This window comes from Mustela nigripes, chromosome 2 (assembly GCF_022355385.1).
Source record: "Mustela nigripes isolate SB6536 chromosome 2, MUSNIG.SB6536, whole genome shotgun sequence".
Lineage (NCBI taxonomy): Eukaryota > Metazoa > Chordata > Mammalia > Carnivora > Mustelidae > Mustela > Mustela nigripes.
The window spans coordinates 176,962,172-176,975,885 of NC_081558.1; the positions used below are offsets into that span (position 1 = coordinate 176,962,172).

General features: G+C 37.5%; 1 protein-coding gene across 1 annotated transcript in view; it reads right to left on the reverse strand.

Moving 5' to 3' along the window:
* Nucleotides 1–13,714, reverse strand: part of NSUN3 (NOP2/Sun RNA methyltransferase 3) — a 54,022-nt gene that overhangs the window by 39,645 nt on the left and 663 nt on the right. Inside the window, exons 2-3 of the mRNA XM_059392128.1 lie at nt 13,284–13,393; nt 1,685–2,028 (exon numbers count right to left, since the gene is read on the reverse strand). Of these exons, the coding sequence (XP_059248111.1) occupies nt 1,685–2,028; nt 13,284–13,393 (454 nt within the window). The remainder of the gene's footprint in view (nt 1–1,684; nt 2,029–13,283; nt 13,394–13,714) is intronic.

A 13,714-nucleotide genomic window follows, 5' to 3' on the forward strand; every position in this document is an offset into this window, starting at 1 on the left:
GTCTTCAAACTGGGCTTTGCATGCCCTACGGATACTAACAACTTTCTAAGGGATAATAAGCAAAGTTGGATAGTTTTAGAAAAATCAATGTTCAGATCACTTCCTAAAGCACACCTCCGGTCAGGGCATCTCCTTTCACAATGACACGTCACCAACCTTATAACTGAGAAGCATGCTTCCCACTTATCCAGAATCTTTTTACAGCAAATTGTGCCAGGGTACAGAAATTTACAAAGGACCAAACAAAGGCAATTAAACACATGGGTACCTTGGCTAAGAAAGTGAATGAATTAAACATCTAGGCAAAGTAGCCTTTAGTAATAGAGATGGTTTGTAACCCTTTCCCTTCAAAAAATCAAAAGCTGGTGCTTACTTAGCAGATCATTAAAATAATGCTTGAAGAAAAATATTTATGGACATTTGGGGTGATAATTCAAGATTTAAAGAGCTTGGTGAAACCACTATAACATAATTCCCATCATTTCCATCACAATCTATAATAAAAAACAGCATCTGCATTCATAAAAACCATCAGACAAAAATCAGACATAACTGATGCTGAACCCTATCTTACCAAGCAATAAGTAATACTTATCCAGGGAAATCTGAAGTAATTTTTTAAAAAGTCCTATTATCTAATTAGGAAAATAATTTATGCTATTGCTTGACTCATTACTTTTAACAAATATAAAAATGTACATTTACATACATTTCATCATTTTTATACTAATAATGGTAAAGGTAAGTTACTTCCAAAAAACGTATCAAAGTCTTTTAGAATTGCATTGTGCAGGGAATCCTGGGTGGCTCAGTCAGTTAAGCATCTGCCTCTGGCTCAGGTCATGATCCCAGGGTCGGTCAAGCCCCACTCTGGGCTCCCTCCTCAGCAGGGAGCCTGTTTCTCCCTTTGCCTGCTGCTCCCCCTCCTTATGCTCTTCTCTGTCAATAAATAAATAAAATCTTAAAAAAAAAAAAAGGAATTGCATTGTCTAATATCATACGCATTTGCTACATGTGGCTATGAGCACTTAAAAGGCAGCTAGCCCAAACTGAAATGTGCCGTATAATACGTACCCCTTTTGAAGACTTTGTAAGAAAATAAGAACGCAAAATGTCTCTTTAATAACTTTTATTTTGATTACATGTTGAAATATTTTGGATGTACTGGGTCACAATGTTATTACTAAAATTAAGCTCAACCGTTTCTACTTTTTTTAACAAGTACTTAAAAATTTTAAATTTTATATGCACTTCACATTATATTTCTATTAGACAAAACTGCCTTACAACCTTATGGTCTAATGATACAAAAAATGACTTTGAATGTGCATATTTTGTTGCCTAGAAGTATGATGACATATCATACAAGACTCTCAAGTATAAAAGTCAACAATAAAATAAAAAATCTTTGTTATTGGCATATAAGGATTCATTTTACCTAACAGATTTATGTTTACAAAATGTGATTGTTTTGTTCAAAATTACCTGCAAATACATAGCTGAAAATAAAAAAAAAAAATTACACTGATTCCTCAGCTAAAACTTCCATTCTACATACTGTCCTGGTTTTCAGATTTTCAAAGTCTGCAAACTCAGTCTTACACTTCTTCCCATATACTTTGAAAGTACTTTGAAATACATGGGTATTTAAAAGTTGTCAATTACTGAAAGAAAAGCACACTACCTGGATAAGCACACTGAAGCAGAGCTATCGATTTGCCTCCAGGAGCAGCACAGAGATCCAGAACCTTCTCGCCATCCCTTAATTCCAGAGCCAATACTGGGAGAAGAGAGGCAGCATTCAGGAGATAATATTTTTTTAGATTTCCAATTTGGTGTCTTTCTGAAGGCATTCTATCTGGAGTTCTGCTAAGGTAACACCTCATTGATTTAGGATAGTAGGGTAAAGATCCTTGAAAGAGTGTGTGATAGCCCTTTAAATGTAAATCTTTTTCCAGTTCAAAGGAATAATTGAATCGGTTAAGAAGGATAGCATACTGCCAGCATGATGGTGATATTAGTATATCCCTAGAAGCAGAAAAAGAAAAAAAATATAGTATTAATATTATATATACAAACACAATTTTATATTACTAATCAATTGAAACGGGGTTCTAGTTTCACACTTACCTGTGATTTTTTTCAGAGTCAAGGTAAGTATCACTGACTTTGCCCTTTTGTCAAAGGTTCCAATATGGTTCAACCTACCACAGACATGATCCTGACTTTATTTAAAACTTTGGTATTTTATTCATCATGGATTTTCTTTCTTTTGTATCAACTGTACCCGTTAAAGTATTACTTGATTATTGAGTTTTAGGGGTCCCTTAAATTCTGCACCAGAGAGGAATGCCTTACCTGCCTCAACCTAGTACCTTCCTGCAGAACATCTTGCCAAAAACACATGGTCTTTTCATACCTCTGAATACATCGAAATAGACTGTCCATCATTCTTTGCACAAGTGTTTTTCATAAAGACAAAATTTAAAACCTGAGACTATTACCATTGGAGGGAAAAGTACTATCATTAGTACTAAATGCCTCTAAAGGGCATTTAGAGGAGTGAGTGTTAAAGTCTTCCTCTCAGGAAATAAAAGTATGGAAAACGAACTACAGTGAACTCTACAGTAAGAGAGTTAGTGAGGCACTCAGTGGTTCAGATGATACAAAACCAAGGATGGTTTAAAAATCACTTATGGATTGACAGTACCACCCACCCACCACCCTCCCGCCTTCACCAGAAGATTCTCTTTCCTAAATTTTTATTTAGTCCAACAGTTAGAGCTCTTAACAGTCACAAGCTCACATCAACTGACGTATGATACAGCAGGAAATATTTAATTTATTTACAAGCTGATCTTTCTAGCTGAGTTATTTGGGAGCCTCATTAACCATGGTCAATTAAATAAATTCCAGCTGCTACTCACCCCGGAGGTGACTATGTGAGAAATGGCTGGATTGAAATGTAACACCTGCGACTGGAACTGTGCCAGGTGAATTTCAACTGACACTAACACGTGAAGCTGTTTTCTCATTTACTGCCTCTTACTCTGATGGTCCACCATCATGGGAACCCAGTTTGTCTGTTTCAGGAATTCTGGAAGATGACAACCTCTTTTTTTAAGAATGTACTCTACTTTAGCATGCATCAAGTGTCTATAAGAGACTGCTAAGTCCTACTCCAGGATTTTCTGATACAGTAGGTTGGAAGCAGGAACTGAGAATTAGCATTTCTAGCAAGTTCTCCAGTGATAATGGTTCTGCTAATCCTCCCAACCACACTTTGGGAACCACAACATTAAAATGGACCCAAAGGGAAGATCTGCAAATGTCACGGTTGTAACTTTTATTTCAGTCCATCCTAATCTTCCCCTCTTAACAGGATGAAAATTTACCCAGGGTTCTGGCTCATATAACAGAGAAGTAATAGTAAAAAACATAATTTAATTCATACAGATTAGAGTGGCTTGTCCCGTTAGCTACAATGGTAGGGTACTTTCAATTGGTTAATATCTGACAGAACAAATCTGTTTTTTTTTTTCTTCAGAATTTCCAAAGCTATTTTAGAATGTTTATTCTTTCAGATGAACGTTAGCATCAGTTGGGTCAGTTAAAATAATTTATAAAATATTTGTGTAGATAGATAGATAGACATCTTGGCTAGGATTATATTAAATGCAGTAAATTTGGGGAGAATTAGCATCCTTATTGTATTTAGTCTTTCCAACCCTAACTACAATGTTTCTCCATTTAGTCATATTTTCTTTCTGATCCCTTAGTACAGGTTATTATTCTTGCATATTTCCTTTTAATCTTATTGTATATAAAAGGATTGTTAGTTTAGGAACACTATTTTTGTTTCTTATACAATATGTTAAATCTTGAATGATAAGGAGAAATACCATAGGACAAAATGAGAAGGGAAGTTGAAGGACAAAGGCAATAGCACAGGCAGACGTATGAAGGACAGTGCATTTGGGTAATTAAAAGTAATCTGGGGCACCTGTGTGGCTTAGTCGGTTAAGCATCTGACTTCCACTCAGGTTATGATCCCAGGTCCTGGAATTGAGCCCCGCATTGAGCTCCCTACTTGGCAGGAAGCCTCTTTCTCCCTCTCCCACTCCCCCTGCTTGTGTTCCCTTTCTTGCTGTCTCTCTCTTTCTGTGTCAAATAAATAAATAAAATCTTAAAAAAAAAATCTGGGGCTCGTGGCAGATTATATGGGTCAAGTATAATGTGATAAAGTTCACTGAAGGACCCTAGGGAAGAAAGCCTCATTGGATTTAAAAACATATACCTATTGGGGCCCCTAGGTGGCTCAGTCAGTTAAGTATCTGACTCTTGGTTTCAGCTCAGGTCATGATCTCAGGGTCCTAAGATCAAGCCCCACATGGGAAGCTGCTAAAGCTTCTCTCTCCCTCTTCCTCTGCCCTTGCTTTCTCTCAAATAAATAATCTTTAAAATACACACACACACACACAAAACACATACATACACATACTTCTGGCAGATTGAGTCAGCAATCTTCAGAAATTATTCTCATTCTCTAACAACTGGATGAAATAAGACCTTGCTTTAAAAAGATTTTCTGACTCCTCCTAACCGGTACGCAACCTTACTGAGTCCTTGCACTTCCTGGAATAAGTTTTCTTTAGCCTTTACCAGTCTCAGGATAAACTGCTCCCTCTGCCTATAATGACCTTTCCGCTGACCTACAATGGCCCACCTAAAACCTAGCTGACTCCCCTACTCTCTGCTGAGGGGCCAGTTTAGGCTTTATCTCCTCAGAGAAACTTGTCTACCTATAACCTAATCCAGCCACCCCACCTCACCCTAATAATAAAAATTACTAATCATAAGTTTACAATATGCGGGGCGCCTGGGTGGCTCAGTGGGTTAAAGCCTCTGCCTTCAGCTCAGGTCATGATCCCAGGGTCCTGGGATCAAGCCCCACATCGGGCTCTCTGCTCGGCGGGGAGCCTGCTTCTCCCTCTCTCCCTCTGCCTGCCTCTCTGCCTACTTGTGATCTCTGTCAGATAAATAAAAGGTTTTAAAAAAATAAATAAATGAATAAAATAAGTTTACAATATGCATTTTTCATACCTAGCTTATTTAACCATCACTACCGTGAAGGACAGCTATTACCCCCATATTAGAAGTTAGGTAACTGAAGCTTCTCGAAGTCTGGCAACTCACCCAAGGTTCTATCACTATTAAGCAGAAGTACCTGATTCAAAATCTGGCTGACTTTAAAGTCTAAAGTGTGAGACCTTTGTACTGTAGCACTAGCAGCATACCACAGGGAGAGACAGAATTTTCACCCCAACCTTGGACTAGTGTCAGTGCCCTGGTCTCCCACTGCTCCTAACAATCAGAATAGCCTGATACATGCTGCCTGGAGCACCTGCAGTGGGACCACTTGGTGAAGGGACTGCTCAGGATGCTGCTTCCTACCCCTAAGAAAGTAAAACTGCATATTAATGTGGGTCTCAGCACCACACCCACAGCCGTCCCACCCAACTACCAGTGACCTCCCCTCTTCCTAGCACATGCGCACAAAGACGCACACACTCACACTCCAGTGCATTGGTAGGATGATGCCCCTGGGCCTCCCAGGCCAATGGTTACTCAAGTCCAAAGCTCTAACTGGATAGACAAGTAGCCCAGCAGATAATACAGGGAGTGTACATCAAAGGGCTTAAGAAGACACTCACCAGACACCACACTATGGCACTCCTCTCAAGATTCATGAGGAGTCTGAAGCTGTTCCACTTACTGGTTTTCAATGACAGAAGTTCAAGTACCTCAGCAGCCAGGAGAACTGGGACCCACAAGACCAGTAACATACAGATGTTTGCTCGTACCTCCACAGGTATCATTTTGAAAAAAACTATGTACCCTCTGGCATGTTTTAAGTTGACATCAAAATCTTCACCATAGACTTAAGAATGTAATTTCCAGCATGCTATAAAAATTGTCATTTTCAAATATAAATTATACCACTTTTTAAAATGCATCCAGTGGAACCTAAATACGAGTGATTTTGAAACCCATCACTGTCCATTTAAAAATTCATGGACTGAATCTTCTTGAACAGGTGAAAATTTTAGTTCCTTTTTCTATTTACATACTATGTCCCCCACATAACTTTATTTTAATACATTTTTGTGCTCAAAATCTTTTATTACCCTATCATACTTCTCTGCCATAAACACCACACACACACACACACACACACACATATATATATATATATATATATACTAAATCTGTTTTCACTGTGGCCTAAATCTCTAAGTGTTAAAATGGTAACTTCTGGATTCAGTTATCAGTAAAATTTTTACTATAAAATTGATCAAAATACTTATCATAGATTTGATAATTAATAAACATAAAAAGGAAGTGTTAGGAAATGGATCTCAATGAAATAACTTCCCTTCCCACCACTCCCCTGCCAACCCTGGTCTCCATATATCCAGAGATGAATATTACCGAGGGCTATACTGAGTCAGGGTTAAAATCAACTACATTCCTGTTTTGTATTTTTACAAGAGCTGAGAAAAACCTTCACTTAAATAAGTGGGTAATAATTAAATATACTTCACTGTAGCAATGTCTCTCTTTTTGACTTCTATTTCCTTCTGAGTTATATTCCCAAATCACTTAATCATCTATCTTCAAAAATATTTTAAATGATCTGCTAGTTGACAACTCAACTGGAGCTCCTTTACTTTTGCTAAAAGCAAAACTTGGAAACCACTTGACCTGTCAAAGTATTTGTTGTCATTAGTCATTTATTTTTTCGACCCTTACAATGACATTCCAACAGTCTCTGACCTGCAGAAGTGTTATCACCCTGGAGAACTGCAATGTGGAAGAGTCAAGATAGTGAAAGTGTGTTCTCTTTTTGTAAAGTGGGAGAAAGACCAAAGAAAGCTAGTTGATAAAGGAAAATACTCCCTTTGGCACATAAGGATCAGAGTACTTTTGTGAAAGAGAATATATGAAAACTGAAAATCTGGAAGTTGATTGCTATAACTTGCCTGTGCACACATATCCTTTGAAAAAATTGTATAATGTATTATTTGGACAATGTTATTTGATGTTATTATTTTCATTCAACTTTTCTGTGACTTTATTCTTTTCTCTTAGTACTTATTCTACTCTCTAGTCTACCTTCCTATCAAATGATGAGGATAAAAAATCATTTTATCTAGGAATTGCTAAGCACAATTGGTATAAATCTTGTTGATTACAAAACCAATTAAATTTTTATGGTTATAAAAATAAAAATCCGTTTTACTGCTATTGGTATCCACTAGAGGGTGCTCATTCAATCATTTTAAAAGTCTGGTTTAGCAATGAATCCATCCGTTCATGGAAGTACACCTAAGTATGTTTATAAGACTTTCATTTTTATTCCTCAGAGATTCTAATGATGAACTGACTGCCTCCTACTCTTTCTTGGCATTGTTTCTTTAGTGCTTATAGAAGGCAATCTACGTCCATATTTGTTATTCACAGTAGCTCAACTAGAAGTCCTAAGTGATGGTTTGCGTTTCTGGTAGAGACCAACCTAAGGTGAAAATACTGCATACAAGGAATCCCTTGTATCAGGAGACATGTGCATACACTCCCAGGGGTGGGACTCCACACCCTGCACAGCAGCACACTTGGTAGAGGACCAAGATGGATTTTAGTATCATAGGCCTAGATTGGCCAGTAAAATTGGTACTTTCTAACTTATGACTTTCAAAGGGGCCAAAAGTTACTACTTCATAGGGATTTGCACAGAGTAAGGTTGAATATTTGTGTAAAGCTAACATAAGGGACAAAACAGAAATAGAGAGCTCATTTCTGTTTTCCCCAACCATCCTACTCCATCTCATTCACAGATTCTGCTAATGCAATCTGACTGTATTTTTTCCCCTATACATGAACTACGTGATCTCTGGAGAAAAGTGTCTAATAAAGATTTCCAATTAATCTTCCCCTCATATACAACTGAGGGCAGAATATATATAATCCATCTTTGTATACCCAGTGCTTAGAACAGTACTTGGTTTATAAACACTAAAATTTTGAATAAGTAGATGACTTGCTCAAGTCTTAAGATATTGGTTCTTCAAGACCCTCCCTTGTCAGAAAAGACAACTTAATGAAATTATGACAACACAATCTCGAAAGAATTACAATAGCTGTTATCAACAAAATGCAATGGAAACACATTGTCTAGGATATATGGGTCAGGTTGATGGAGAATTGGTTAAAAACAGTTAACAGTAATAAAAATAATGCTAACACATATTGAGGGCTTACTATATGTCAAACAATATTCTAAAATTTGCACATATATAAAATCATTGTAATAATTATATGAATTAGATCCTATTTTACACATAAAGATAGTGAGGGGCTGAGATGTTAAGTAACCTACCTAGGTCATATGCTACCAGATGCAAAGGTGGGATCTAAATGCATATTTTAACCACTGTACAGAGGGGAAAAGGAAAGGGTCATTCCTGGCAGAGGGAATAGCACACACAATCCCAAAGGGAGGAAAGATCCTGTCTAGTCATGCTAAGATATTTAGTCCAAACATAATACTGCAGACACTGGGGGGCAGAGGAGGCTTCTACTCCAGGAGTGGCACAATGGAATACGATGGTACTGAAAAGCAGCAGGACAGAGGGTAAGACAAACTCCCAAAGCTCCTCCAAATGTGAGCTCTGTTCCATTAGGCAAGTTAATTAGCCCCCATATGCTCAGTTTTCCTATCTGTAAAGTGTAAATAGTAACAACTATCTTAGAAGGCTGTACAGAGGATTAGGTTAGTATTCATAAAGTGATTAGAACACTGCCCGACAGACAGTGTCATAAAAGTGGTTACATATAAGCCATCAAATAAATACTAAAGGCAGGAGACTATGTAAAGGGACTACTGCAATATACCAAGTAAGTAATGATGCAAGCTTAACTAAACAGTAATAAAGCGGGTAGAAATGAAATCCAAACGAAGAAATGTCTCAGGAAGAAGCAAAAGCATCTGGTGGGCGTTGAGATTATGATGGAGGCAGAGTAGTAGTGTATGGCAGCCCATAGTTTGGGAGCTGCCAAAATATCAAGGTCAGTCAAGGTAAGAGATACATAGTGCAGAGTACAGGAAGTTCAAAGCATGAAGCTTCCACATGTGCTTTCCAGTGGAATCACGGGCAAGCACAACTTTTTCCTGCAACAGTGTATGACCACATGCGTAAGAATACCGCCAAGTAGGAAGGCTCACCAAAAGCTTGGTGTCTAGATTTTATTGGGGGCTGGTCACATAAATACAATCAACTGGCTAATCTTTAGTTTCCAACTCCTCTGGAGGTCAGAGGTGGGAAGCCAAGCTGATACCATGGCCCACAGCCCCCGCCATAAATCACAGTTAGACTTTCCAGTGTGGCCTAACCCCCCAAGTAAACAAGGACACTCTTGGGCAGGACATTCCAAGGGCCTAGAGATAACCTCCCAGGAGCTGAGGGCAAATATCAGACTTATTTTTGATTAAGGTTCATTCCTTACCTTGAAGGTCTGGAGGAGAAAAGAGGAAACATATTGATGGTGATAACTTCAACAAGTGAGAAAAAATATGCAAGTGGCAAATGACAACATAGGTTTAGAAGGGAAAATAACATGCTTCTGAGATTGCCTAGTATCAAACTAAGTGAAGTTACCAGAAAACACTGAGAAGTATGGAACAGAGCTTAGAGAAGACTGCACAGCTTGAGATGACAGCATAGTGAGGGAAGTGATGCCATGAAAGGGCATCACTGAAAGATAAATAGGCAATGAGAGGAGCAAAACTTAAACTCATTGTAAACAACTTTAAAGAGCTAGTCAGAGGGTGACTTGTAAAAAAGGTTATTACAAAAAAATAAAATTTAAGTAAATACCAAATCTTCCCCATTATCTACATCTCTTAGATAAGAAAGGACACTAAAAGTAAGCAAATCACTTTCCAGGTAGAAGACAAAAATGCACTCACCTTTCTCTGGAAGTAAATACACTCTGCAAGCATGACATTCCAAATAAAAGTTAAAAAAAATATATAGACTTGTTCTTACTTCCCCATGCCATCTTCCATGTTCAGACTACTTTTTGAGCTCAGCCTTTATTTTGCCCATGGTAAATTTAGCACATTTATGCAAAACTTAAATCATCATAAAACACAACAAAAAGGTAGATGAAGCAGAAGGCACAGCTAATTAAATGGATCTGAGGTTCACTGCTCATTTAATTTAGGGTCAAACAATAACTTATAAATCTGCCTGAGCACATTAAATAGAAAAATAACTCATTACAGGGTATGGGTAGTCAGACTACTATAAAATCTGAAGACACTATCCCTTTAAAAAATTTTTTTAAAAAATTATCCATGAATGTCTAATTACACCCAGGTGTGAGATTAGGAGTTAGGCAGTGGAAGTTCTTTAACCAGAAAGCCTAGATACAGATCCCTGCTCTGGCACTTACGTAAACTTGGGAATTTACTTAAACGCCATGTGGTTTCATCATGTGAAAAATGGGAAACAAACCTCAGAGCTTTGTTCTGAGGATCACATAAAGCCAATACTATCTGGTACATAATAAGCATGCAGTAGATGTGTGGTAGTCTGGCTACTCTATGTGAGTAACTTTACATACTAAAAACATAATGAATTTATTACACTCCACTATCATTCTTCTTTTTTCTCCGTGACAGAAGCTTCCCATTTTAAAATCCAGTTTGGGGGGCGCCTGGGTGACTCAGTTGTTAAGGGTCTGTCTTTGGCTCAGGTCATGATCCCAGGGTCCTGGGATAGAGCCCTGCACTGGGCTCCCTGCTCAGCGGGAAGCCAGCTTCTCCCTCTCCGGCTCTTCTTGCTTGTGTTCCCTCTCTTGCTGTGTCTCTGTCAAATAAATCTTTTAAAAAATAAATTAAAAAAACCTAAAAATCTAGTTTCGAAATAAAAACCACAACCACGAACTATTTTTTCATATTACAGTATTTACAAGTTTCTAAAACAGTATAATTTGTCCTAAAAATTATCTCAGAACCTCAGACTTCATTATCAGTCAATATTTCATTTGTTTAAAAAAAAATAAATGCTTAAAGTTGTCCTTTAAGTGAGAAAGCGTTACTGAGTTTATCCAAAAAGAGATTAGTAAGACAACAATATGACTGAATCCATTGTCTATAGCTACATAACCTTTTTTTTTCCTGAGCAGTATGTACTGGGCTTTTGTCCCTTGCTTCAGAAGCAGTGCTCCCTCTTCTTTCCGCCTAAATTATCTAATTCTTTTTGCTAAGATAACTCCTGTTAAGGGCAGGCTTCTCCTCACGTCTTTGCTTGCACCCTCCGTCTTTGTTAAATAAGACAAGGTTCTCCTGTCTATTTCTATCAGGATATTTATGGAATTAATAGTTCATATAGTTTTAAAACCAGCGTCCTTATACCCCATGAACACCAGACTGCAGGCAAACTGGACATGGGGACTGTCTTGCTCTTTATATTCCACAGGGCATGGAATATACTATTTAACAACTCAATGTAGGCAAGGGAAACAAAAGAAAAAAATGATTAGAATTTCATCAAGACAAAAAGCTTCTGAACAGCCAAGGAAATAATCAATGAAACTAAAAGGCAACCTTCAGAATGGGAGAAAATATTTGCCAATGACGTATCTGATAAAAAGTCCAAAATATGTATAGAACTTATCAAACTCAACACCCAAAAAACATTTAACCCAATTAGGAAATGCAGAAGACATGAATAGACATTTTTCCAAAGACATACAGATGGCCAACAGGCACATGGAAAGATGCTCAACATCATTCAGCATCAGAGAAACATAAATCAAAACCACGAGATACCACCTTACACCTGCCAGAGAGGCTAAAATCAACAACTCAGGAAACAAGAGATACTGGTAAGGATGCAGAGAAAGGGGAACCGTCTTGCAGTGTTGTTGGGAACACAAACTGGGACAGCCACTCTGGGAAACAGCATGAAGGTTCCTCAAAACGTTAAAAATAGAATTACCCTATGATCCAGCAATTGAGCTACTTTAGGAATTTAACCAAAGGATACAAACATACTGATCTGAAGGGGCATGTGCACCCTGATGTTTATAACAGCATTATCAACAATAGCCATACTATGGAAAGAGTCCAACTGTCCACCGACTGATGAATAAAGAACATGTGGGGTGTGTGTGTGTGTGTGTACACTTATATACATACGTAATATCAGTCATCAAAAAGAATGAAATCTTGCCATTTGCAGTAATGGAACTGGAATGTATTATGCTTAGCAAAGTCAGCCAGCCAGAGAAAGATAAACACCATATAATTTCACTTGTATGTGGAATTTAAGAAACAAAATAGATGACACAGGGAAGGGAAAAAAAAAAGAGAGAGAGGAAAGCAAACCGTTAAGACTCTTAACTATAGAGAACAGACTGAGGGTTGCTGGAAAGGAGGTGACTGGGGGAGAAGCTAAATGGGTCATGGGCATTAGAAAGGGCACTTGTGCTGAGCACTGGTTTTTATATGCAGGTGATGAACCACTAAATTCTACTCCCGAAACGAGTATGACAGTATATGTTAACTAATTAGAATTTAAATAAAAACTGGAAAAGAAAAAAAAAAAAACACCTCAATGTAAAGAACCCATGGAATAACATTCTGACCAAAGGCAAAAGTCACTAAGCATAGAAATCAAACTTACCTCACTTACTTCTATGCATGAAAGATGTTTTCAATAATAATTTCAAAGAATTTGTGTGTGTATGTGTGTGTGTACATGTGTTCAAAACACAGCCTGCCAAAAACACAGGGAAGAAATATAACCAAATAAAATGACTCTAGCTAAGACAGAGCTGTGCCAGCTTTAAAGACTAATTATCTTCTGAATTTTCGGAAACTAGTCAAATACCCTCAAAAGTTTTAAGGTTTTCCTGTTACAGTATAATTAATTTTGTCAATTGGTGGGCATTCCTGTTTCAAAGATTAAAACAATTGCTCAAAGCAAGGCTCTAACATTTTTTTTTCCAGTAATTACTAGTACTACAAAGTTTTCTTTCTCCCCTTTTCATTTTCCTACGATTCCATCTATTTCTTCAGTTCTTCTCTTTAGTCTCTGTAGGAAAAGGGCACCCAGATTTACATTCCTTTATTTTTCATCCTCAAGCACCACTCTCCCCCAAAAGGGTTTATTTCCTGTTCTATCAAAAAGCATCAAGAGATGAATTATACTAACCTTACTGTATTCCAGGCATCTCCAAGTTCTTTGGAATACTGGTTCTCAAAATGATCCAATACAACTCTGCAAATCTGTTTTGCAAGCTTCCCCTCTGATTTTGCTTTCAGCTATGATGATAAGAAAATATTGCTGACCCAATCTGATAATACAAATTTATTGAACTTCAAACTAGCAGGTTTTGTCTTAAGAACATGTTTTATGATTATTATTAGTCCTTTCAAGGAAGCATTACCTCAAATATAACAACACTGTAGTTATGAAAAAAGAGGGTTTCTTCAAATAATTATTGCTCCTATGTAAAGCAAAGGTTAAAAGGCTTTGTGGCGTTAAAAAAAAAAAAAAAAAAAAAAAAGTTAGTGGCCTTGACAGAAGCTGCGTCAAAGAAACAAAATTAAGCGACTCTAGGTACTAACATTTGGGGAAACTGA